At 38.9% G+C, this 26,514-nt stretch overlaps 2 protein-coding genes across 3 annotated transcripts; both read left to right on the forward strand.

Moving 5' to 3' along the window:
* The first annotated feature begins 218 nt into the window (after positions 1–218).
* Positions 219–12,642, forward strand: tmprss13a (transmembrane serine protease 13a). The gene is made up of 13 exons (XM_038693839.1): positions 219–239; positions 5,189–5,390; positions 5,497–5,607; positions 5,843–6,010; positions 6,558–6,684; positions 7,169–7,264; positions 7,507–7,550; positions 9,082–9,244; positions 9,495–9,673; positions 10,237–10,335; positions 11,291–11,433; positions 11,550–11,702; positions 11,837–12,642. Exons 1-13 carry the CDS (start codon positions 219–221, stop codon positions 11,849–11,851), a joined length of 1,521 nt encoding a protein of 506 aa, XP_038549767.1. The 3' UTR covers positions 11,852–12,642.
* A 191-nt stretch (positions 12,643–12,833) lies between these two features.
* fxyd6 (FXYD domain containing ion transport regulator 6) lies at positions 12,834–26,279 on the forward strand. Of its 2 annotated transcripts, none has more exons than XM_038694079.1 (8): positions 12,834–13,059; positions 21,084–21,137; positions 21,615–21,638; positions 22,505–22,540; positions 22,701–22,775; positions 23,073–23,109; positions 23,225–23,274; positions 24,884–26,279. In XM_038694079.1, the coding sequence occupies exons 2-8, from the start codon at positions 21,089–21,091 to the stop codon at positions 24,919–24,921; spliced, it is 309 nt and encodes a 102-aa protein (XP_038550007.1). In that variant the 5' UTR covers positions 12,834–13,059; positions 21,084–21,088; the 3' UTR covers positions 24,922–26,279. The 2 variants fall into 2 exon arrangements, with proteins under 2 accessions (XP_038550007.1, XP_038550008.1); XM_038694080.1 differs by lacking the exon at positions 12,834–13,059 and adding an exon at positions 13,317–13,474.
* The last annotated feature ends 235 nt before the right edge of the window (positions 26,280–26,514 follow it).

A 26,514-nucleotide genomic window follows, 5' to 3' on the forward strand; every position in this document is an offset into this window, starting at 1 on the left:
TGTGTGCATGCCTTTTTGACTAAACTATAGTCATGCATTTGAATCTTTTCCTGTAATGACGTGTGTCTATAAAAACCACAAGGTGGTTGGCTCCATTGCAGGTGATTTTTTTTCCAAGCGTGCAATGGTAAAGATGGTTGTCAGAAGGATAGGGACAACTGAAAATACAGATAATGATGGGTTAGTGTGAGTTAATATGTTTAACAAGCAAAACCAACATGAATAAAGGGAAACAAAAGGTAAGTCAGCACATGATTTGTTAATAGATGTAAGTCATGATTTTATTTCATATAATTTCTTCATAACTCTATGCATCATGAGTCTTGTATGCAGGTTGTGGCTGAAATTAAGATTTTTATTTTATGTCTTAAAAGGCCTTGTAAGTAAGTTATAAACTCATGTTAACTAAAGTGACATTAAGAGAGCCATAACCTCATTACAAACTTATCAGATGAGTGTCTGTCTCTTATCTATGATGTCGACAAACCACAGTGACCATGGAATTGTATCTCCACACCTCATCTTAATGACATACACACATCTTTGTCAGTTATCTGTAGATTTTGAAAGGAAAAGTGTTTTATAGAAGTTAATGTGGGTGGATATGTAATTTATGAGTTTCTTTTTTAATGTGGGCTAAAAGTAATTTCTCCAAAATGTGAAAACAACTATTTATCCAGAGACCATTCTCAGAGAAATACCTTCACATCCTGACTGTCAGTATTGCTATTACATTGCTAATACGTAGACAATGTGCAAGGCCTACATTTTTTACATAGGCCTGCACATCTGGATTTTCCTACTGCCCGATAATGAACATTCATCACAAAATGGATTAAAAACACAATTGTCTAATACTAAAGGGGTGTTTACTGTTGAATGAACTTGACCACCTCACTTGTCTCTTTTGTTTACAGTACATCGTGCCAGTCTTTACCCAGATTTTTCTCCAGACCTTTTCTGGGAAAATCTTTTTTAACGTTATATAAACTCTCATCAATAAGTCAGTACTAGAAATTTACTTTCAATTCTGAGAAAGCACTTTTCTCTTAATGTGACATTAAGTTCCCCTCCTTTTTCTCACCTCCTCTTCACATGTGACTGTTTAAGTTTTAGTTCCTGGTAAATGCAAAAAACACTGATGGATATTAAAGTTTGAGTTGCCTTTTGGTTTCTGTCATGCTGGGAGACAGAACCGCTGACTAAATCTGAGCAGTGGGAACTTAAATGTCAGAGATCATCTGCTGTTGTTTGGAAGGGGGATTTTCTCACAAGTCTCTTGCTATGTGAGAAGTGGCCAGTGGCTGCATACACATAGGAAGAGACTGTATAAGATATCACCCTCTAGATGTGTTACATGGTGAACACATATTCATAATGAATATCTCATGATGCTTCTCAGAAACTCAGTATATCATTCAGTATGACAGTAGATGAAATATGCCACAAAGGTCCTCAACCAGGTTCAAGACCATCACAGTGCCCTATATTTATGATTGTTTAATATATTATAAACACAAAAACAGGCACAAAGTCAATAGAGGCAGAGGTCTCCCCTTATCACACAGCTACTGCAAGCTAAATTGTTCCACATAGGTGAAAGATGCAGGAAAAGCACACACCGAGAAGAAAACTATTGTAAGCAGAGTGAAGCTTAATAAAAGAGACACAATAAAGTTGTTGGATTTTTAGACCCTGACAAGTACTGATCAATTGGACATTATGGTAATGACAACAGAAAATGAAAGTGGTGAACATTGTAGAGGATCACAGGTGACAGCAATTGGAACAAAGATGAACATGTGAAACTGGAGAAACATTATGGGCTGAAAGAGGAACTAGAGAATGTTTGAAAAGTGGATTTTAAATTGAACACAGAAGAAAAAGATGACATCAGAGGAAGGCAGCTCCATAAGTTTCCAGAAAAAACTTCTGTGATCTGTGTGCAGAAAGGTCCCACTGTAGGGATGGCCAGGATGTCGTGTAGAAGCCTGAAACAGAAGCAGAGTGACTGAGTGAGCATTTTAAAATAGTATCACATTAACAAATGTGCACACACACTGATCATTTCCTTTATTTCCTGGATTCAGTGACAAACCCCGCCTCCCAGTATTTAAATTTACAGATTATATATCTTGCATTAAACTGGAATTGAATTGTAGGTGAGACTGAGGATGGTTGAAACATTTTTGACATTTCTGTCTGTCATTATGTAAAAACATAATGTTAAAAGCTTTTTATTCAACACTTTTTAGATTTGTGTGTGTGTGTGTGTGTGTTGGGATGATCCCAATATCTTAGTTGCTGTCAGTCATAGTAGTGACATAGTAGTGAACATAATAATACTGTTTCACAAAATGTGCAAATGTGCGCCGACTGAATATTAGTGTGTGTGTGTGTGTGTGTGTTTGTACTTGTTTGTCTTGCACCGTCACAGTGGTGACAGATATATGGCACTCCTGGAGTGCCGGCCTCATGGGCCCACAGAGAAGCCTACAGGTCATTTTAACATAATGATAATTAAACAAATAAACATTACTGTATGTCTGACACATGTTGATATTCAAAGAAAGCATATTAATACAACATAACATTTTCTTTGTGTAGTCAAGTCATTTGAGCCATAATGGGACTTCATACTGTGATACAAACTTTGACGGTCTCTGGATACCACGGAAATTGGTCAGCCAGGAGGGAAACTGGAGCACTGGGCACGCCTGTCTCTGTGAGGAGAAGAATGAAAGATTGAGAGAATGATGGAAACTGGAGTTGGGAGGTTTTAGTCAGGAACGGGGAGGGGGAAGGCAGGCCTACCTGTTGTTGCTTGGGGGAAGGTAGGTGACAAACACACAGTGGAGAAAAAAGGACTAGAAAATGTTTAATGTGGCACCACTGTGCTCTAACTGCTGATCTGTGACTGAGTAAATGCCTGGATGTGAAAAAGCTCCACCCACCTGCTCTCAGCTCCACTCTGCACTCTTTACTGAGTCCGATGGCAAAGCATGACCCGGTAGGTTCTTCCTTTGTCGTTCAATTGTATCAATGTATAATGTATAATATGTCTCTTGGCCTCTTGTCTGACTTCCGCCTTTCTCCAATCAATAGCTGTAACTTCTTGCTTAATCAATACTCACCTGTCACTCTCAACTCATCTGATTCTGAATGGTGGTTCTTATTTATCTGAGTCTTTGTTTGGTCTGTTTGAGTTTCAGTGGGTTAATTTGTCTGCAAAGCTTGAAGAGTGGTGTGCATTGCAGAATTTATAGGCTGACATCAGAGGTTTTAGAGGTTAGAGGTTGTTTCAGTTTACTTGCCAAACAGCAGGTAACAAGAAAGTTTGAACATAGGTTTTCTTAAACAAACTTCAAATGGTTTCTGTCATTAGGTTCTATATGGCAGCACTTTTACAATTTGCTTGAAACACTTTAGATCATGGCACGTTTATTTACCTAATATTGCAATCCTGTTCCATCAACTTTTCACGAGCTAAGTACAAAGCTCTGTTTTCAGCTCTGTGACAAGGCATTTTTCAGATAATCCACATAGTTTTAAAATGGCTTATTTAGGTTAAGAAGCAGGTGGATTTTAACCTATAAAGTAACACTTAATCCTTCAGTTCATGTGAAAAATTTGGAAATACATGGTTTTCATCAGACATCTATCTGTACTTAAAAATAATCAATTTCAGTGGAGCGTTTTCTTATCCAGGGCAATATATTGTATAATATATTGTATATTGTACAAACTGTAAAGAGCTCTGAGACATACTAATAAGCATAAAAAGTATTGAATTTAAAGTTCGTAGCTGAAATTAATATTTTCTGTGGACCGGAAGGAATATTTTAGATTTGTTTTGGTTGCAGTCAAGCTCAGGTCACTATATGTTCTTAAGAGATGCAGTGGCCTGACTTATGGTTTCATGTCAGGTAGCTTTGTAATTTTATATTACCATAATTATTGTTTAAGTGAATTGTTGACCTTTTCAATGTCATATGAACCCCTAATCTTTAACCATTTTCTGTATTGTTCCATGATAATAGAATGCAAGATGATCCAAGTGTACTGTACTAGGAAATCTGATGAACTTGCTACTCCACCTATTTCAGCTTACCATTTTACTTCAATGAAGTAGGATTTATGCTGCCTATAGGGGTGTTTTGAAACTTGATGTGCATGCAATAAAAATGGTCTTTTGAAACCGCTTTGTCCACCCATAACCTTCTTAGTGCCCCTCCGTTTCCAGTCTTTGTCCTATGCTAAGCTTACTGGCTGTCTCTAGCTAGCATAAAGACACAACAGGGTCTCAACTTTCTCATCTAACTCTTGTCAAGAAAAGTGGATTTCCCATATGTTGAACTATATTGGTCAACATATCCTTTAACTTATTTGTAATATTAATACATACAGTACAAACATGTGAAAACACTAGAAGCTAAATCATCAGTCCTTTACATGATCTCTGGCTCTCTTTCACCCTTCCGTCAATGTATTTTCTGTCACAGCATCCTAGTTTAAAGTACCTCTACTTTGTCCATTGTCCACAAATTATCTTTGTCTGAACAATGAAACAATGTGGAACAAACCTTCAAGAAAAGTTTTGCAAGTCATTGTGGTAGACAGACGAGAGATATCACTGGCAGTGTTAGGGGGTAATGTCTAACCAGGGAGTCGGACTAACCATGGCTCTTTATTATGAGTCGTTTACAGTGAGCTCATACAGATCTTTAGCCAATTTGGTAAAAGCACTGGTGCCACCGCTGGCTATCAAAGCCTTTTAGTCTATTTCTCATTTATGAGCTGTCCCCAAAATCCAAATATAGATAGAATCTTTTTAAACCTGAGCTTTCAGAAGCTGTTGCCAGGATACATTGCTTGTATTTTGCTATTGTTACCCAGGTGTGGACTTATACATAGACTTGATAATAGTGTTAGGACTGCATGGAGGACAATGGGCTACGTGCTTAGTCTTGGCAACTAACAAGTGATCTGCCTCCCTCTATCTTCTGATGTTATTATACCTATTAAATATAGCGTGGTGTCTTGTTTCCAAGGGTAACAGATGACACAATAATGGGCAAAGATTTTTTATATCACACTGGCGTTAACATTAAAGGATTTTATTTATAAAATGTCGCTGGTCTCACTGGTTATTTACTTTCCCCCTGTCTTTTCTGTCTTTTCCTCACAGAACGAGCCCCCTCCTCCTTACTACTCTGTTGCTGTGCACACCCAGCCACCCCACATTGCCTATGAGGAGGTGGTGTGTGGCGTGGGTCCAGGCCTGACACCCCCCACCCATCCACACTACATCCCCCGGTATCCATCACCTGTGGTTGTTCCCCAAGTCACACATTCAAGCATTTGTGAGTGTTTTCCACAGCTCCCATATTGTCCTGAGAATACAATGGATTCAGGTGTATGAGCGGAACAATTTGACAGAATTTCTTAGAGGATTATTTATGTGTGTTTGTGTATATGTGCACGGCCTGTGTCCAGCCCCCAGCAGACAGAGGAGGAGATGCTTTGAGAGTAAGGCCCAGTGTTATGGAGGGTCAGGGGGAGTGATACTGGTGATCACTCTGCTGGCACTGGCCATCTGGCTTGGAGGTATATGTGTTTATTCATACAGATCACTGGGCATTGTCATTAATATTCATTTGCTGCTGTAATTTATTTTACTAACTGCATGAAATGTAAGTGTTGTGGTTGTTGTGGTACTGATGACAGTAGATGTGTTTGTTTTTTGATAATGAGGTATGCTTTTACAGAGGATTGTAAGCTGGAAATAAACAACCACTACTTACCCACACTCATTACTACCTATACTCTACCCCAACGACAGTTCGCTATAGCACCCGGTTGGCAACAGTAACGGTCGATGACGACGATGATGACGATGATCACAGATATGAAATTCTGTCTTTGCCAAAGTTTGACACCTGCCCCAACAATACTGTCCAATGTGATGGGATAAGAGACTGCCAACTGGGCACTGACGAAACAAATTGTGGTGAGTGGGCACATGCACACACACATAGACCTTACCAGAACCAGAGAAATACAGTGACAGATGGTGAAGATGGATGGCCAGATAGCTGATAGCCAAAAGGAAACCCCCAAAAGTCTAGAGGATCTTTGTGTTCACTTCTCATACATAGGTTTGGTAATGGGGACAATATTCTACCACAGGCAAATGCATTAAATGTCAATAAAACATCTTTTTATTTTACACACATAAACATTTTTATTTATGTAACACGTTTAAAGCAAGAAGTACAAAGTGCATTCCAGTAGACAGCACATCATTTAATTTTGTGAAAATTTTGGACTTCACTATCAGGGAAGAAAGAAGAAAGAAACTGCATACAGCAGCACTCTTGCATTTGTCGAGGCTTGCCAAGAGAAGCCAATTTATTTCATGTTTGATCACTGTAATTGTTTTGCAGTTGCACACAAGCCAAAGACTCCACACTGTCACATAGTGTTAAGCATAACCCACCGAAGAGATGCTGTCTAAGTTGCCTGCTGTCTTTTGTCTCCCTCCATGTCTCCCGCAGTGAGGTTTGGTGAGGATGGCGGTCTGCAAGTTAAGTCATCTCAAGATGGTCACTTCCTACCAGTGTGCTACAAGGGCTGGGACGACAGCTACGCCAACCAAACCTGTGCTCAGCTAGGATTCAGAAAGTAAAGAATCATCTCTTTAACTCAACTATAATTTTGTTGTTAGCTAACCTAACCTAAAGTGTGCTAAACAACACACATAAAATAGTATCAGAGCAGTAGTGCTGAATGCTGAAAAACATTTTGGATTAGCACTCCAGCATGAAAATATTACTATTCCCCATCATCATTCAGAGGCAGCTCAGGCTTCATGAAGGCGTAATTTAGCTGGTCCTTTTGCCAGACCCAATTTCAACAGCAGCTAGCGAACATGTGGGCTTATATCTCCAACCTGTAATTTAGCCACCGAGCTCCATCTAATTTCTCCTCACCTGCTGCTGTGTGTTTAGCGTTGAATTGATTCTCCACAGGTCTCTCTGGGGTGTCTCAGTGTGACAGAACTAGAATGAGTTTTTAGATCCAATCAGGTGTTGTTTTTCAACAAAATTGTCTATATGTGCAAGTTTATCTCTTCAGCCGTCTGAACCGCCCTTTTCTCTGTCTCCAGGTCCTATGTCACCAAACCCATTAAATCCCAAGAGTCCACTGGTTTAACATTGACTAGAAGATCGTCTTTGCCTATCCAGGGTCTGGTAAAAGTCAAGTATGCAATCTAATCTTTTTCCCGACTTGTTTCATACACAGCTCAGACTTAATCTATGATCCTTCTTATCTCAGTTTATTATGAAAGCTGTCTCATCATGTGAAATCTAACCATATATGTGGAAGCAGTTAAAATAGTTTCTGCTTTTATTGGCTTATTAAACCACAAAAAGCATGTTGGTTTACTATATTTACTTATTATTACATGTTAACTGACGTTTTTCTCATTGTTGCGTAATGCAGTTCTTCCTGTACAGGCCAGGAGACTGTCTTCCTGCAGTGTACAGGTAAGGAGCCTCCATCTGTTACTAAAGTGATGTGTCACACACAGTTACACAATCTCTCTCTCTCTCTTTTTCTGTCTCTGTCTCATATGATTGCACATCCAGCCATTTTCCACTTGACCTTGCTGTAGTATAATTCTCTGAAATCAGCACTTGCCTTCTTTGAATCTTAAATCTGAATTAAATTCAGAGAACCTTTCTACAGACCACATTATGTGAGAGTTGGATTCATAAGCTTGAATTTTAACAACGATAAATAGGGATGTGCGATACCACTTACCTGATGATCCAAGCAATACCCAGACTGGTGCTATTGCCGCTGTCGATAACAATACTTTTAACAACATCATCATACTCATTCCTGTGACTTAATATTTGATGTTTAGCGAGGTATGTGGTGTTGCCTCAGTAGTTCACCTTCGTTGCACACACATCACACACAGCGTCATTATTATCTTTACAGCTAAAACACAGCCAGACATGACTCCTTTTACAGTCAGCCAGTATTTAGTCTTTGTGGGAAATGTAAAGGGCTGCAGTGGCTCACTTTAAATAAGTTACATCTCAGAGCCGTTGTACACACATGACTTTGACAGGCAGAAGGAGAAGAAGTTCCTGAGTTTAGATATCGATGATTTTATATGACAAGTGATCCTGGAGCAGGAAAAGTTTGGATCAGAAATATCAATGCTTTAGTATCTATCCACACATAACTAATGATAAAACCAACCAAGTTTTATGTGCTGCATCATTCTGGATCAACTGAAGAGTCTTAAGGGACATTTGAACGGCCTGATAATAAAGAATTGCAGTAATCCAGCTTAGAAGTAACAAACGCATGGACTGTTTTTTTCCGCATCATTTTGAGAAAAGATATACCTGATTTTTGCAATGTTACGCAGGTGAAAAAAGGAGGTCCTTCAAGTTTGTTTAATGTGGGAGTTAAAGGACATGTCCTAATCAAAGATAACGGCGAGATTCCTCAGGTCGTGCTGAAGGTCAGGGTGATGACATTCAGAGTAACTCTATCTTTAGTTAATGCATCTTGGATGTGTTAATAACTTCAGTTTTTGAAAATTGCAGGTAATACAGGTTTTTACATCCTTAAGGCTGCTTTAAGTTTGGCTGACTGATAGGTTTCATCTGACTTGATCAATAGACATAATTGAGTATCATCTGCATAACTTTGAAAGTTGATGGAGTGTTTCTTGATAATATTGCCAAAAGGAAATATATATAAAGTAAATAGGATTGGTCCAAGCACACAACCTTGTGGAACTCCGGGACAAACTTTGGCTTGCATGGAGGATTCATCATTAACATGTACAAACTGAGGTTGATCTGATAAATAGGAATTAAACCAGCTTAGAATGATTCCTTTAATGCCAATTAAACTTTCCAGTCTCTGTAATCCTTTGTCTTATGCAGTTTTATAAAGCGGTAACACAATATGATCATTCTATGCACTACCAAGGGATCTTTTAGCTGTTTCTTTGGTTTGTTGACAGTATCTCACATTGTCTTCCATTCCCAGACTGCGGTCGTCAGCAGTCTTTAGCCCGGATTGTTGGGGGCAGCACAGCAAAGACAGGTCAGTGGCCATGGCAGTTGTCGCTCCACTTCAGAGGATACCACGTCTGTGGAGGAGTTCTGATCTCTCCTGATTTTGTGCTGACTGCTGCCCACTGCTTCCCAAGGTGACCTGACACAGAAAATGTGTGCTCACTGTTTTTTCGCTTACGCAATAAACTTTATTCTTGGCACATAATTCAAACATTGTAATTGTAGAAATGTATAATGTTCAGCTGCAGTCAACAAAGCTGAACTGAAACATTTCAAAGTTACAATACTATGATTCAAAGTCCTGTATGCTGAAAACATAAGCACCAATGCCAAATCAGTATGTGTTGATTGCTTTCAACTGAACAGTCTCTTTCTATGTCACAGAAGCAACTCCTTAATTCTCTTGGTGGACAACTGGAAAGTGTATGGTGGAGTGGTGTCTCTGGACAGACTACCTCAGCCCTACCTGGTTAAGAATATCCTACTGAACGAGAACTATGACAGCAAAACTAATGACCAAGACATAGCTCTGCTCCAACTTACGTCACCAGTTCTTTTCAATGGTCAGTCACATCATCACTCAATTGAAATGATGTTTATGTTCATCCTACATTCATGGTGGAAGTCTGACTCTTAGTCAGGAAAAGGGTTTCAATACAATTGCTCATAAAAGTCAGAAAGCTGTTCATGTTGGGAGGGAGTATGTGTTCATAAGCAGTATGTCGTGTGGCAAGGCGGGTGACTGAATGGCTTGAAAGACAGTCCTTCTGCTGTCTGACCTGGGTTCAAAAGCCCATGTCAATGAAAATTCACTCTGCAGCTGAAATGTCCTTGAACAAGTTGCTAAATTTCTATGATCTTCCAGAATTATTTTTGCTCTGCGGCTGCAGGAAAATAACAATAGGGTAAAGCAAATACACAGCACAGTGACTACCATGGAAATGATTTTCTCTCACTGTTGAGTTTGAGCTTTGAAGGTCCACAGTCATACTGGTAATCTTATTTGCCCAGACCAATGTGTTTGTGTGGCTGTGTGTGTGTGTATCTGTCTACACTACTATCCTTTTGAGTGCACAAGGTTGCCGTTGTGTTTACGAAAGTTAAATCAATTTTTTGTGTTATCCAGATAAAGTTCAGCCAGCTTGTCTGCCAGCTTTTGACCAGCAATTTTCCCAAGGAGCCAAATGCTGCACCACAGGTTTTGGCACCACTGAGGCAGGATCAGGTAAGCTGAGATATAAGCCGCCTACAGTAGCCTATAGTAAAAATATAAATTACATATATACTATATTTAGGTTTTATATAATTGGATTCCCATTAGCTTTAATTGTAGCAGACAGGCATGCAGATTCAGCCATATGGCCTGCTTTAGGTACATCTGTATTTATTTCTTAATGTAGTACTGTTTGATAACTTTTTCCATTCTACAGAAGCCCAGTACGTAACTGTATGTTTTAAAAGGTTAGTCTTTGGTCTAAGAATATAAAATTGTCGTTTACCCACATACCGACTGCAATATGTATGGTTACGATTTTGACCAGAGAACTCCAACATAACTGAAAAAGATTAAGGTAACCCTATAAAAATAGTGTTCCTCATGAAATCAAGCAAACAGACATAGTAAGGTCCATACATATAGAGTAAGAACAAGTAAAATTTCACCAGATCAGAGCAGTGGAAATTACGTTTTAAGCATACCAGGGGTAATACACTTTATCAATTGCCATTAAACTACATGATACAATAATGAATACATAAATGCATGTAACACTGGCTCACAAAGTGGTATTTATTAGGTCAGAAGGCAGGACTAAAACAAAAGCAACACATCCAGAGAGCTAGGCCAGTCAGGCAGAAATCAAAAAGCATGCAGATAGTCATCAGAAGAAGTGCAGGCAGGCCACACACAACAAAGAAAGTCTGGAACCCCTAAATGAACATGGATGACTTAATAGAGAGTGACTAATGTCTGTCCTCTCTATACTGAGGTTGATAGTGAATGAAGAAGACGGACATAAAACTCAATAGTAATGGCTGACGGGCAGGGGCACAGTGACTTTCAAACAGACAAATGACGTGGGACTAGCTGTTACCATGAAGTGCATATGTTTATCAGTCAGCTAATTATTTGGCCACTATTTTGACATTTTTTAATGTCCATATTGTTTCCTCCAATACAGGCACTGTCTCCAGAGATCTGATGGAAGTGACTGTGGACATCATTAGTACACAAGCGTGTAACAACCCCAGTGTGTATGGAGGCGCCGTGAACAAGAACATGCTCTGTGCTGGGGACCTGAAAGGGGGAAAAGACTCCTGTCAGGTGAGCAGTGAATATCAACAGACAGGTTTACACTAATCAGATGACCAGTGCCTTTAAAATCCTACAAACTTCAGAGTACAACCTTATGTTAACTTAACACGAACTGCACTTTCCAGGGTGACAGTGGTGGACCTCTGGTGTGTCAGGGAGAGAACCGTTGGTACCTGGCGGGGCTCACCAGCTGGGGTGCTGGCTGTGGTGAAAGAAACAAGCCTGGCGTTTACACCAAAGTCACCAGTGTGCTGCCCTGGATATACAGCAAAATGCAGGTAAAAACTGATCTAGCAAAACATTTATGAATAGTGTAGGAGAGCATGTTTGACATTCAAATGACTAGAATGCATTTAGACTTACTGTAGGTCACAGGTTTTCTCAATCTTAACTCTTCCTGTGCCTCCTACAGCAAATGAGGCTGTGATGTCCCTTTGTCTCCTGCCAGCGACCTACTTTCCCTTTTACCCAATGAACTATGAAGTCGTCTCAGAGAGATGGATGGATTTACACGTAGAAGAATGAATTGATGAGGAGATACTGATGGAAAGACAGTATGATGAGGTTGCACACTGGTTTTGGGGAGTAGTAGCATGAAGAACTCAGGACTTCTGTCTTGGTGTTGGTGTTGCTCCATAGAAATTCATCATCTGTCATGTGACTGTTAGGTGTATAACCTGAACCAGATTATGAATATACAGTGATCAATGCACTGACTTCAGTCTTGCATTCTTGATTTTATTTCTCTGTCTTTTTGTGTCTCAGTCACAAGTTAAACATAAGTAGCTATATCTTTATCTACATGTTAAAGTAGCTTCAATGATGGTTGGCCCCTCTCATATCACATGTTCTGGGCCAGTGAAACACAGTCCACTCCACTGTGGTCTCCTTAATTGGTTTGCGAATTATAGGCCTTCTTTTTGAAAATAATGTTTGATTGTAGAGGTGTGTTTTTTCTCAGGGACACATCTCAGGTGTTTATTTTTATTACCATAGTAAAATTAAAAGGACACTTTTTCTATTCACTTACTTTGTGAAGAAAGAAAGCATTTTGAACCATGACTCCATTACTGAGCTGGCACTTTGCATATCTGTTCACCTGAACCTCCCCTTATACTCACACTGTGAAATTTTCCAGAAACTGTACTTTGGATGTCAATGTGCGTGTTCTCTGTGTCATGTTTATGCACATTGGGTATTTTGTCTAACATAATTTTCTATTTGTTTAATGTGTTGGATCACTGCATTATACATAAATAAATTTACTAAATACCAAGGAAAAAACGTTATTATGGAGTTGATTAATCATATAATAGTAATAGCCTTTCCATATGCTAGGGGTCTATAGGTGTGTGTGTGTGTGTGGGGGGGGGGTTGTGTGTGTGTGAAAGAGAGAGAGAGAGAGAGAGAGAGAGAGAGAGAGAGCGTTCAACGCACTGAATAAGCAGTCACTCCAGGAGTCACATTGTTATCCATCACATTTTTTTTTCAGGACAAGTGGATATTTAGATGTGAGCAGTGTGCACATATTGACAGATGAGAATATTTGGAACAAAAGCCTTGTGAGACAAGCTGATTGATTTTCTGTGGGTGGATATCAGTTTGTTGGCCAGCGTTCCACTCGAGAAACAAGAGGTAAGTTGATAAGCGCACATATTTTGATGTCTTAGCTGGTGTTATTGTTATTTTAAAAAATATAAAATGAGAGTCCGAAGGGGTCATAATAAGCATAAGAGATGGATCAGAAAGGAACTCAAATTTTATCGTTTGATACCAGTAGATTGTTTTGAGTCCAATTTAAATAAATCCTATAATAGGATTTTCAGTGAATTTACACACTGCTGGATGAGGTCTCATTTACTTGCAGAAATGCCATTTACAGCGCACCTTGTTGTTTGTTCACTGAATGAGGGTGTGTCTACTGGCACTGATCACTATAACCTTCACTGGTTGCGCGGCAAAAAAATACTTGCAAAAAGCCTGCGGATCAAAGCCTTTGAACGAGCGTGACCAATCCACTGAGGCGGCTGTTATCTTAAGCCTTGTAACAGTAAGTTGAAAACCAAATATCAGATGTCGTGCATGATGTCCGTGCTGTTATTATTAACGGTTAGCTGCTTTCGCTCAAAAGAAAAATCACAAGGCGGGTGATGGCTCGGTTTTTTTCTCCATCAGATGATCCACAGGTTCAGGGACGCAAAGGTAGATGTATGCGCAGACGTCACACATCGGACTCTGATATTGTGCCAAATGTTTATTGTGCGTCTGTCAGTGAAACCTGCCATGTAGCCTATAGGCTTTGCGTTGACATCACAAAGGAGGGATTATCAGTGCGTTATTGTGCGTTAACTAACAAAAACCGCTGGACTTACAGTTAGTAGCCTATCGCCTATAGCTGACGTGTTTCTTTATAAATGGATGTGTGCCGATAATTCCAGAACACTGATTCTGACTTTGAAGCTGCGTGCCACACCCCTCTCTCTTGCTGATGTGTACACTGATCAGATATGATAGCCTACGATATGTGTCATCTAAACCCATTTCTTGTTAGGCGCCAGAAATTTCAGTTAGACAGTTACCATGGAGATAACTGGACACTATTTAACGACGCACATTGTTGTCATGGTGATGTAACATCATTAAGATGGCAGAGATAGGTAGACAAGTTGTCTTATTTATTTTTTACAAAGCTTATGGGGACTTGTTGTGTGTATTTAGCTTAACGTTGAAAAAGAAGACGTGCCTTTTTAAATGACACTGGGACTTTTCATATTTAATTTATTTAAATAGCTACTTAAATCCTCAGGGTCTCTGGTGACCAAACGGGTGTCTTTTCAGAAACCTGCACACCCACATATATGCAGAGAGTGAAATGGTGCCAAACAAACTTAGGTTTGGTTGGCTACCTTGTATTTAAAGAGGGACACACTAAATGATATGACCATGAGCACATGATTTCAGGGGTTGGGGGTGTGTGGTCTCATGTAAAAACACACACACAATGGACACTGTTGACCTACTTAGTCATTTGAATATATTTTTTCTTCCATGACCTTGTCCACGTTTTCCATCAACAGTAATTTTAGATGTCTGTGTTACAAACGTTTGTATCATGCTGATCTTAAGCTTGTGCGAGACTCACATTAGCCAAATAGCATGATGTCAAAGGTTAGATCATTATTTTTCTCTGTGACTGACGAGCACTCTGTTGCCCTACTCTACTTTATCGTCCCACTGCTCCCATTGCTTTGAGTTATGTCTCTTTGATAGCCTTCCTGTTTCTTCCTCTCCCTCACCACATTTCCTGACCTTTCTTTCTTAATTCTCAGTATATTTTATACTGGAAATGTCACTATCATACAACAGACTGCCCTTCCCCTGTCCTGTCTCCACAGACAGCGTCTCCTCTGCATGCCATTCGCCAGTACTCTCTTGTCAGATAATGTCTGTCCCTGTCTGCTCGTCTCCCATTCTCTCTGTCTTTCCGCCTGCCCTTTCCTTGTCCCCACATTACAGAAAACCACCTCCCGGCCTGCTATTTCATTGTCCTCCCCAAACAGATACAGTCGCCTTGCCTTCCCTTTTCATGTTTTTTCCTCTCAGACAAAGGGGAGTCTGGCACTGAAACTTGATATTGCTAAACAATAGTGCAGATAAGGTAGGTTAAGGAAATTGCTCATGTGTCATGTATCTTAACTAGGGAGAGAAAGGCTGTTGCTGAAAAGCTGCATGATACATTACATTTGCTGGCAAACACCATAAAGGATTCTCGTGGGACAAGCATGTGACAGTGACCTACTAATGGTTAAAAATACTCCTCCTCAGAAGAGATTCATATCGTGCGCTAACAAAAGTGATATTCTTCATCTCACCCATCTCCCATCACTTACTTTATGTATGTGAGGGTCAAACACATTGGTCAGAAAAGTAGGTTTTAAAAAAATAAAATTAAACAGTGTTAGATCAAATAATCCGGTAGTAACTAGTGTTTAGGAAAAAACAGAATTGCCAAATATGTGAAAGCATTTAGCAACAGTGTCACCATTACATAGTTTGTCAATTAGAGAACACTTTTTTTTCTCAACAAAGAAAAACAGAAAATTCAAAGAATTTATAATAAAAAGTTTGGGTTTACTGTATGTAAAATGATCACTATAGGCCAAAATTTTTTATTGGTCATTGGTAACTTTCACAATCAAATTTGGCCTATAAATAGTGTAAAATCACGGTAGATAGACCACTGACCTAATGTATCACAAGGTAATCCGTTGTCAAGTAAGATGCAATTCTCTGCAATGCAATAACTTCTAAAATGAAAACTGCAATAATTACTGACAATAATAAATGCAGAACTTCTTTCAAATTGAGTTTATATTGCATTAAGGTCTGCTTCCTTTGTCTTTATAAAGTGGGACAGGTGTTGGACATTTAGTATTTTGAGTTGACTGATTGCTTGGCCTTTAATCAAGACCATCTTTAAGTCCTCCAGAATCAGTGGAGGTTGTCCAATGGGCCACTTAACCCTAAACATCAAGACACAAGTTGCTTAGTGAGAAGAGACACGATAGTGCACCAGACACCTCTCCGTCCCCCAGCTAAACCTTATGTTTCCCTCCAACATTCTGCCTTTCCAGTAGTCTCACACTGACAGACCTTTCTTTATACTTCCAGGACATGAGAGAGTCCAGCTGAACACAAACTATGGGGCTGGAGAATTTTATTTAGTAACATTTTGTGATTGGCTAAGTAGCTGCCTCGTGCAAAATGTATATTTCCAAATTAAGTTTTCAGTTATAAGTGTAAAGCTTTTTACTCTTTTTGTTTCTCATTGAAACCAGTGATAGAAGTGAGAGTGTGATAATCCTAGCAGTCTACATATTTCAAGTTAGATTTATAACCTTTCCCTTTTATCCCAAACCCTCTCAGATATATACAGAGAGCTTTTCACACCAGTTGGGTGGCATGTGATTGTTGAAATCAGATGGAGGAGGGTTAAGAGCAGAAAGAAAAAGGTTAAGGGAGACTACTATTGCTATCAAAGAGAGGAGATCAAGGTGTCTCATGATGTTCAGATGTACCTAACAGTATGGTAAACAGCTCTTCAGTAATGTGAGTTTTTAGCCACAGTAAAGCATATATTATATATATCTAAATATGAACCCTTAAAGATATAAAAAATACGTGTGAAACAAGGTGTCAGACATGGATGCATAGCACAAACTAAGTCTACTAATTATGCAAGGGAGGCAGTCAGTGAAATTTTTGTCTTTCAGCTTTCTACAGATTCTTGTGAATTGTAAGCAAAAATAAGTCTAATAAATCTATGTTTATTTAATTATGTGTACTGTTTGATAGAATAAACATACATGGCCTGCTAATTGAATGTTCGCCCAAACTGTAATGAATGCTCTGTGAAAGACAAATTATAGTGTTTTAAAATGTTTTCCACTTTAAAGAAGGTAGCAGAGGATGATATTAAGTGGTGAAGAGAAACATTTTATATTGTAGATTTAAATTTCAAATGGTATGGCAGGGTATTGATAGCCTGGGAACCAGCCGAATCTGTGAGCTTATGTTTTATTTCCCCTGGCAGATGCGTCTGGTCCCCCTCCTATTCAGACTCCTATTTCCAGCCAACCACAGGCCAATCACAAACGTTGATCTAATATGGGGCAGGTTTGATACGGTGACTGTACAGTGGAGCGCTGTTGAGACATTTTCATAAACAACCAAGATGGCTGCAGCTGATGTGGAATGTTCTGTTGTATCCACTATCGTGTCAGTATTCAACGAACTGGACCTCTAGATTTTGAAGGCAAAAACGGCTGCAGACAACGCTCACTCGATGGTACACCATCACAGCTCATCTCTGCATGCTGTAGTTTGTTAACATTTGTCATCGTTCAACACTAAATCACGTTTCGTTACTGTAAGCGTTTTGGTCCGCACTTGGAAATCAAAATTGAAGGTTCCAGACTAAATTGCATTTTGTGAATTGGTTACGGTGTTGCTGCTGCCAAAAACTACTTGCGCTTAAAACAAATTTGTTTTCACGAAATCATTCGCACATTAAAACAAGATATTTTTCATGTTATTTTGCCATTTTCTCGTGGATATATTGATACCAAATTATTCTGTTTTTACAACATTTCTTGCAATAACGACAAGCCACTTTATCTTGTTACACCACAAAACCTTTTCATTATTTCAAAAAATCAACATTTCATAAGACAAACTTTTCGCGTTGTAACATGATATGCTGGTATGCTTTACTAAATAAATAACTAAAAACTTTGAATTTGTGTTAAGAAGATAGAGAGATTGTAGCCTACATCGGCTAGAAAAATCCACAGTAGTTGGTTTAAAATGGTTTAATTTTGATTTGATGCTTGGGACACAACTAACAAATATGTTAATCAGTTGTGACTCTGATAAAAACTTATCTGGACCAGGCGGAAGTGGCAGGGTGATGGTGGTGGATACATACTGAAAATATAGGTAGACTAGATATGTGAAAATATCTTGTTGTATTACTGAAAGGATCTTGTAAAACTGACAGCAAATGGTGTCTCTAATGGTGGTGGCAATATGTTGCCTTACAAAGGGCAGACCTGCCTTAGTGTTAATACTTTTCCCATCTGCACCCACTTGCTGTATTTGAGCTGAATCAGTGGTTATTAATCTGTCTGAACTGAATGTGAGTGGTGTACAGTTGGGGGCCAGACATCAATCACCTCTGATGTGAAAAAAAGACATCTCTTTCAAGATGTGCAGATGTGACAGATATCGCCCTTGGAAACTAAATTGTCTTATCTCATCATTCATATCTAGGTTAGCTAACAGTGCCACTCTGAATGAACAACATTTTAGATTTAGAAACAGGTAGTCTGTGAGGCTTTAAAAGACTTTGAGAAAAGACTTTAGTCACAACTAAAATGAAAATCCTCACTAGAAGAAGAACTATTCTTTTGTCTCTATAGTATGAATAAAAGTTTAATTACTTTACTGTTTTAGTAGTATCTTATGCATATATTGAGAAGAATCATTGAAACCCAGAAACAAGCAGGCTTCTTATCATACTTGTTTATTAACAGAAGAAAGCTCTGTTTCCTCAATGTGCTACTTCTTGAAGTACAAAAATGTCCCCCAACAAATGTTTGTGCAAAAATCAATGCACATCCACTCAAACTGAAACACATACACAGAAAATGGTTATTTCTCGTCAACTATTAAACAAAATATTTTTACTATCCAAGGTCAAAAGGGTCAATCTTCATGTCAAGAGTAGTCACCATTAATCTACTGAATGCCATAAACCATTATGTTCCTTAGTTGTCGTCTTGTATCACATTATTTCATAAATTTCCTAGCTACCAGTGTGTTGCTCAGGTCTGTATGAGAGCTCACAAATCAAATATACAGACGACCAACATACAACTGAGCAGCAATGCTACAGTCGGTACCTCTGCTAATGACTATAATGTTCATTTAATTGCACTATATCCTCAACCACTGATACAGTCAAAGACAGACAAACAGTCAGATGGGCAGATATGTCAGTTTCTATACTATCAATGTGGCGCTTTGCCATGCCTTATCAAATGTGTTGCGTTCAGATCTTGTTGATCTGTATTTGTCTATATTGAACTCTCAATACTCCATGTTAGGGCCATGGTATTCTGAATTAGAACTAGTTCGTATGGTGTGTTGTCCAACCACGTATGGACTATAACTCCGGGCACACTTGAAGGCAGAGTCAAAAGCCAGCCGTAAAAGAGAAGGGTGGCATTTCAAAATGAGGATAATGGGGCACGTTTTCAGACTCTCTCCTGGAAGGTATTCATAGTGTTGCACTTGGTTGTTCATATGAAACATGCCACAAATGGCTGCAACAAATGAGTAGAAGAGATCTAGAGAAAGAAGTTAAATCCAATATTACTTTCTTTCATCTGCACAGGCGTGAAGTGGGTGTGAATGTTGGACTGTAGGTTTCGGAAAGTTACCAGACACTTTGTTAGCCCTGGAGGATTTGATGAGAAATTAGACCAATCATTAGGTCTGCATTTGTACAATTGTAAGGGCCATTATTTTATTAAAATGATTGATTAAAACAAAACTCTACTTTGGCTCAGTGGTGCTTTGAGCTAAATGTTAAAGTCAGAATGCTAACATGTTCACAATGACAATATTACCATGCTGATTTTTAGTAGTTGTAGTGTTGACCATTTTCAGCATCTAGGGTGTACTCACACTAGGCGATCCGTCCCGGGCCGGGGCACGGTAAGCATCTGCTCTGATCGCTAACCCCGACACTGTGCTGTGTGAGAGAGACCACTTTTTTTTTCAAATGAGTGCAATGTTTCCCACAGAATGACAGAATGATATTGACTTCCAGCTATGTACAGTGTGCTTACCTTGTAAACCCAGCTGTGATCTAACGTTAACATAGATCTCCTTATCAGCTAGGCTCCTTGCATGCTGGCTAATAACTTTTTTAATGTGGGTGTCTGACATTGACAGTTGTGTTGTTCAGATTTGTGCAGTGGTGTTCATGAGATAGAGAGAGAGAGAGAGAGAGAGAGAGAGAGAGAGAAGGTGATGTGCAGCACTCTTCAGTCAACTACTATTTTAAATCTCATATCAATATATGGCGGTTGGCACTGATACTGTGGCGGGCCTCCACAAACAAATAAATGTATGGGAAACAATGACCCAGTAATGACATAAACGTGCTCCAGCTCGGATCATTAGGCGCAGTGTGAGCACAGGCCAGCGGGGGAGGGGGGGCAATCGTGCTCAGGCACGGTACAAGGCAACCGGGCCCAGTGTGAGTACGCCCTCAGTTTAGTGTGTTGGCATGCTAACATTTCTTAATTAGAACCAAACACAAATTACAGCTGAATGTCATTCATTTTGCAGATATTTAGTAAGAAAGTATTGGACACGTTTTAAATCTGACTTGATGATGGTGTTGGAAAAGTAAAGGGACTGCCAAAGGGTTTTGAGGGGAACATAAATGTGTGTAACAAATTTTGACAGCAATCCATCCAATAGCTGGATATAATTTAAAAACACAAATGTCATCCTTATGGTGGTGTGAGAGGAAAAGTAAGGTCATCACTAAAGCACTGGGCTCATCATGTGGGAACCATAGATATACAATATGGACTTTCATGGCAGTCTATCTAATAGCTGTCAAGACATGTCATTAAAAAACAGAAATGTCAGAGGATGGATAGGGTCAGCATTTGTGTATAAACTTGTGTGAATAACATGTAGTATAAAGTGCTTTGAGTGGTCAGATGACTAGGAAGCCCCATGTAAATACAGTCTATCATGAAAGTTATTAAGATTCATTTGTCCATTCTGGGTACACAAATGTCTGCACAAAATTTCATGGAAATCCATGCAAAAGATGTTTAAATCTCTCTTAACTTCAGTTTGGAGCAAAATGACCCACTGACTGATTCACAGATTGGCATTGCCACCCCTGGAGCCATGCAACTAAAACACACCAGGGCCACCAGAATGTGTCCCAAATTGCAGGGGCATATATGTGCTGGTGTAGCTTAGCTTACTAAAACAAACCTCACTCACTGTATTTTTTTTCTTTCTTTCATTCTCTCTCTCCCTCCCTCTGTATTACTCTATGAAAACAGTTGCCATGGAAACTATTTTGCTCTTTCTCTCTTCACTCCTGGTGTGTGTGGCTGGTAAGTGCCCCTCGTACTCATGAAACACACTCGATGCACACAAACACATATGCATGCACACACTAGTTGTCCATAGGGAGGCAGTGTTGGGGCAGGGAGTGACTACATGGAAAGGCACTCACTGGGTGTGGACTTGTGGTAAAACATCTATTACTACTGTTGGGCTTTGTGTGTGAGCTTCATATACTGGATTTTCACTGACTGTGTGTGTTAGGTCTGTTTATAATGCATGAATAAAGACACTTAAACACGTATCACACGCTAGAAATAAATGATGTGGTGCTGTGCTGCTGTTTTATGTGATACTTGGAGCGTGTGCGAGATAAAATGTAGATAGATAGATTAATAGATAGAGAGCTAGATAGTGTTTAAGTATTTTTCACTGGTGGTCTCCTACCTAATTTCCTGTGTTTCTACCCTCTCCTTTTTCCTTTTGCACTCTGACTCAAACAACTTCCCGTCTTTGGTGCCTCTCAGCTGTAGCAGATCCAAGTGCACAGGGTGAGTACCCTTGATGTAATCTCTAATGGGGCCACTCCACAGTCCTAACAGCCACACAGATGGCTCTATTGGTTTCCAGATCAAATCACACCCTTATGGATTGCCCCACTACAGCGAACTGTGGCAGATGCATGGATTAAGTCAAAAAACCACCAGACCCAACTGTGATTAGAAATAGATTTTTATAGAGTGAAATCAATGCTGAAGAGATGAAAGTGGTTGTTTGTTAGGAAAGAGAGATGATAATGTGTGTGGGAATACATAATAAAAGGTACGACATTCTAATGCATTGAGTATAAACAATGCTAGTACTTATTCGAACCCTATTGCCTGACAAGATTTTGCAAAAGCCTTTGCAAAACCCATTTTTAAACATGAAGTGCAGATTCGTCAAAAATGGACATAGGAATATTGGCTTTCCCCCCTAGGGTTTGGTTAACATCTAAGCCACATTTTGACATTGGCACCTCAGAGTGGGAATATCAAAAAACACAGACAGCAATGCATGCTTCTGATGTGACTGGACTGCTTAAAAGTGGCTTAGTGAATGCTAAAGGATACAGAGCTGTAGAGAGATACGGATAAGTAACTCTTCACTACCCAAACATCCCTCACCCAATGTCCTCGATCAGGAGGAGGAGGGTTAAATTAACAAATTAGGCCTCAACCACATTCTTTGGAAATGTAAATGGATGAAATCCAAGCATTTCACAGGAAGAAGAAATAAAAATGGCCAAAATGTCACAGGAGATAAACTAACAACTGACACACACATAGAATTAGATTTTTTTCTTTAACTATGGTTTGAACAGCACTGATAAAATATGAAATGTGTGTTTATTTGTTTTTTTTTAACACTTTTAAAGATGGCAAGGAGAAAGTTGAAAACCCGTTTGTTTATGGTAAGTATTGAAAAATCTGTGTTTTCTGTAAACACTGGCCATCATCAGCACATTGATGAGATAGAGAGACATATAAGAAAACTTTTAGCAGTAAATGGCACATTGATTTCTTTCTCCTGCTCTGGTGTCTCTTGTGTGGCATTCTGTCATTCTTCTGCAGACTACGAGAGCCTGAGGATTGGGGGATTGGTGTTGGCTGTGGTTCTGTTCACACTGGGCATTCTTCTCATTCTTAGTAAGTTAAGCTCTGTCTGTGTGTGTGCTTGTGTATAGTTTTATTATGTTTACAGTAGATGCACTCAATGTAATTGAGCGTTATAATCGAATTAATAATAATTAATAATAAATGAATGAATCATTATTGAATTTCCACACTGTTACTACACCATCTTATTTTCACACTGTACATTAGTATTAATTATATATATATCTTTATCAGGTAACAGTGAACCATTGTCACGGTGATGACACAGACAATATATCTAGCTAATTAGACCTCCAGTTGACAAAGCTAATGATTTCTTGTTTCTAGGTCGAAGATGCCGCTGCAGTATAAACCAGAAAGCCAGGTATGTCAGTGTCCCTCTCTGACTGAAAAAACAAAACAATGACTTGGTTGTGTACGGAATCTTTGTCATATAACATGATTTGGTTACCATGACAACCTGTGGATCCTCTCTTCAGGGCCCCCGGAGATGAGGAGAAACAGGAGGAGAACCTGATTGTCTCCAAGGGTAAGATGCACATTCTAACTCTCTGTCAGCTCCTCTAACCTCTGGCTCACCCCCTGACATACATGCTTAGTTGAGTTTCCCTTTGGGAGTGCCCATAGCACAGGGCAGGAGGGAGGGGGTGGACATTTGTGTTTACACATGTTGAACGGGACTGTATGTGTGAGACAGCGAAAGAGAGAGAGAGAGAGAGAGAGAGAGAGAGTAGACAAGTTATACTGTACTGTCAGATTTTATTACAGAGAACATATTGTCACCAAAATCAGGTTAGATTGTAGTTCCAAGCAAGGACTCTTTTACAGTTGCATTCTTTTAAATTAAAGAAACGATGTACAAACCAGATCAATTTCACAACAACCATGTCTGCCTGCCATGTTTGATTCCCGGGTTTGATATTCTGACAGTGTAGCCCATGCCAACTGTTTTTGATATTGTCTAGATAGCAAGTGTTGCATGAAGGAAGGCACTTGTGTAACAAACTGTAACAACTGAATATAATAGTAGAGTAGAATAAAGTGGGGGATGAAAGTCTATAAACCAACAGTATAAGTTAATGTTCAACTCTTAGCTTATTTCAAAGAGATTTTCAGAGATGAAAGAACGTTTTTGGCTGTGCATATCAATAAACAGTATAGTGCCAATTTTTGTATATGTAATCAGTCTCTTCACACAGTATATTTATTTACACAGTATATTGTATTGTTAATTGCTCTGTGGAATCGAATAAGCATCTTCCTCCCCAAGATCTATAGCTTGAATGCTTCTCTCTGGTGACTCCCACATGCACAGCTCATTCATTCTGGTCATTTGCCCAAACCAGGTTCATCTATCCTGAATAACCAGCTGGAGAGCTAATGTCTGATCAAAATGTCCCTACATTTCTTGATGATGTAATAGTCACCATCAAGATAAAATTTTGCACAGAGATAAAATTTTGCACAGAAATTTTGCACATTTTCAGATACTTTGATCAAGTAAAAGTAATTCCACAGTAAATAAAATACTCCACCACAAGTAAAAGTCTTTTTAAAAAAAATCTATTTAGGTAAACTTAAAACGTATGCTCAGCAAAAGATACTGTAGAATCAAAAGTAATATGTAATTAATTAAACAGTGTAATTTGTATTAATTCCTTATTAAAAATGTACCCATCATTCTAAATTTTAAGCTGGTCAAGGTGGAGCTAATTTGTTACTATTTATAAGGTTCTGTGTTTTTTATCTTAAGCTACAAAGTAATTTATAACCGTAGCTGTTACAGTAATGGAGTTAAGAGGACAATATTCTTCTCTAAAATGCAGTTGAGCAGAAGTATAAAGTGGTAACAAAATAAAAACAGTAATAAAATACCTTGAAATCTTGAGTACTTATTGCTAGACACAAAGAAACAAAGCTCATAGGATCCTTTATAAAAAAGTTAGCAATACACAGTACGTAGTAGTCATAGTGAGTAGCAGAATTTCAGCGTAGTCCTTCAAGAGATTTCATGTAAGTGAATGAGTGAGTAAAGGAGACAGAGAAGGACTGAAACATTTAGGAAGAAATGACTTTCGGCAAGTTTAATGTTTTGCACTTGTGCTTGAATTAAATCACTCGTCCTTAACCTCTTTCAGCTGCAGCGGTTGCCAAAGAGACTCCAGCAGAGAATTGAGGCATTTCTTCCGGACCGGACTACCTTCTGAAATGATGATCAGTTTTATTTAATATTAAACCACTATAATAAGAGTGAAGAAATTGGTACTTATGGTGACTGGCTATATGACAGGGTAAGAGGGGAGGTATATGTTCAGAGGTATAATATGTACATAAATATTGCCCTAAAGAAAAACCTTTAGCCTGTTGTGCTCCGTTGTGACTGTGCCATTCCGTCAGTGCTCTTGTCTGTTCCTGTGCCTTTCTGTGACTTCCTATTGTCTTTTAATATAGTTCTTTGTCTTAGACAGTAGCACCTCTGACACAAGATTGTCTTTGAAGCCCTAGAAGAATTTGTAATGTTGTGTGGTCCGCTGTTCTTCGTTTTGAACTTCTATCTATTGCCCTTAGGTTTTAGGATTTGTCGATTTGTTGTTTATTTTGTCAATTGTCCTGGATAATGTTTGTCACATTTGGATTGTAACACATATGCATATATAATCTATACATATATAAGGATAATATATACAAATATAAATGGTTTACAGATAAGATATATAGTTAAATATCCTTCATTTAGGTCTATGTTTGAATGGTTGGGTGTATTTGCGTGCACATGTGGGTATATATGTGTGTGCATATCCGATATATATGTATGATTGTGTGTATATCACAAGTGCATGTGTATCTCTACATGTAAATGTGATGAGCCTTATATAAGACAATCTCAGCTGCCACAGCTCTTTGACCGAGCACAGGAATAGTTTGCAGGTATCTGCATGAGCTCCTCCACCGCAGTGTTTTACCATCTATAGTGGAAGGAGCTCCTGCATCAGCTGTCTCACTGCCTTCTTCCCCACACATCCACTCCACTGCACAGTCACTGGCGCCGCCAGAATTAACAAGTCTCCAGCAGACTGTGATTAGTTTCTCCATACACACTCACTAGTGCCGCAAAACTATGAACGCTGGATCTCTTTCTTTTTTTATCTTTCTTTGATTTTTTAAATTTAATTGCTAAGTCAGTCTCTCTAATGTTACAATGCTTTAAGTGGCCATAAATGAAGTAAATTTCTGAATAAGAGAGACAAAGTTTGAGTGATGACCTTGAAAGAAGTGAAACCTAAAATTGATATTATTTATGTGCAAGACTACGTTAATAGTAGCCTAATGTAAGCCAAATGATAGCAAGAGAACAAATGAACAGTCCATGTTGTGAATCCCACTCCAGGTCAGGCTGTCACCAGTCTTCTGTCAATCTGTTTTAAAGACGGCCGCTGTACAAATAAATGCTATTTATTCTACGCATGAGGCCTTGTTGTGTAGCAACATGTTGTGCTTTTGACATAAATGAATAAAAGTATGTCTGACCACACATGATAATGTGTTTTTTGTGTTCATTTAAATGAAAACCAGATTTGAGTGTATTGTAGTGTAAGCTTAAAAATATTTGCCTACATTAGAACATCAGATTTCACAAACAACCTTCCAACAGCATTTAAACAAAATCTGGTGATTTTCTATCAGTGTCAATCAGTGTTACAAGTGGCTATGAAACTGTCAGAAAACAGGTTCCAGTAATATGCTGCTCATTCTGCGATGATTCTGGTAT

The sequence above is a fragment of the Micropterus salmoides genome, unplaced genomic scaffold (genome assembly GCF_014851395.1).
Source record: "Micropterus salmoides isolate LMB-PRFRI ecotype aquatic unplaced genomic scaffold, ASM1485139v1 Ms_hic_scaffold_3, whole genome shotgun sequence".
Taxonomy (NCBI): Eukaryota; Metazoa; Chordata; class Actinopteri; order Centrarchiformes; family Centrarchidae; genus Micropterus; species Micropterus salmoides.

What these genes read in the sequence shown, in the direction of transcription:
- tmprss13a (XM_038693839.1), top strand. Translation starts at nt 219, where the DNA reads ATGAATAAAGGGAAACAAAAG. An exon ending in GCTGCCCACTGCTTCCCAAG is followed by an intron (nt 9,245 to 9,494) that starts GTGACCTGACAC and finishes TCTATGTCACAG; the next exon opens with AAGCAACTCCTTAATTCTCT. An exon ending in GGGGAAAAGACTCCTGTCAG is followed by an intron (nt 11,434 to 11,549) that starts GTGAGCAGTGAA and finishes TGCACTTTCCAG; the next exon opens with GGTGACAGTGGTGGACCTCT.
- fxyd6 (XM_038694079.1), top strand. Translation starts at nt 21,089, where the DNA reads ATGGAAACTATTTTGCTCTTTCTCTCTTCACTCCTGGTGTGTGTGGCT. An exon ending in ACTCCTGGTGTGTGTGGCTG is followed by an intron (nt 21,138 to 21,614) that starts GTAAGTGCCCCT and finishes GGTGCCTCTCAG; the next exon opens with CTGTAGCAGATCCAAGTGCA. An exon ending in TGAAAACCCGTTTGTTTATG is followed by an intron (nt 22,541 to 22,700) that starts GTAAGTATTGAA and finishes ATTCTTCTGCAG; the next exon opens with ACTACGAGAGCCTGAGGATT.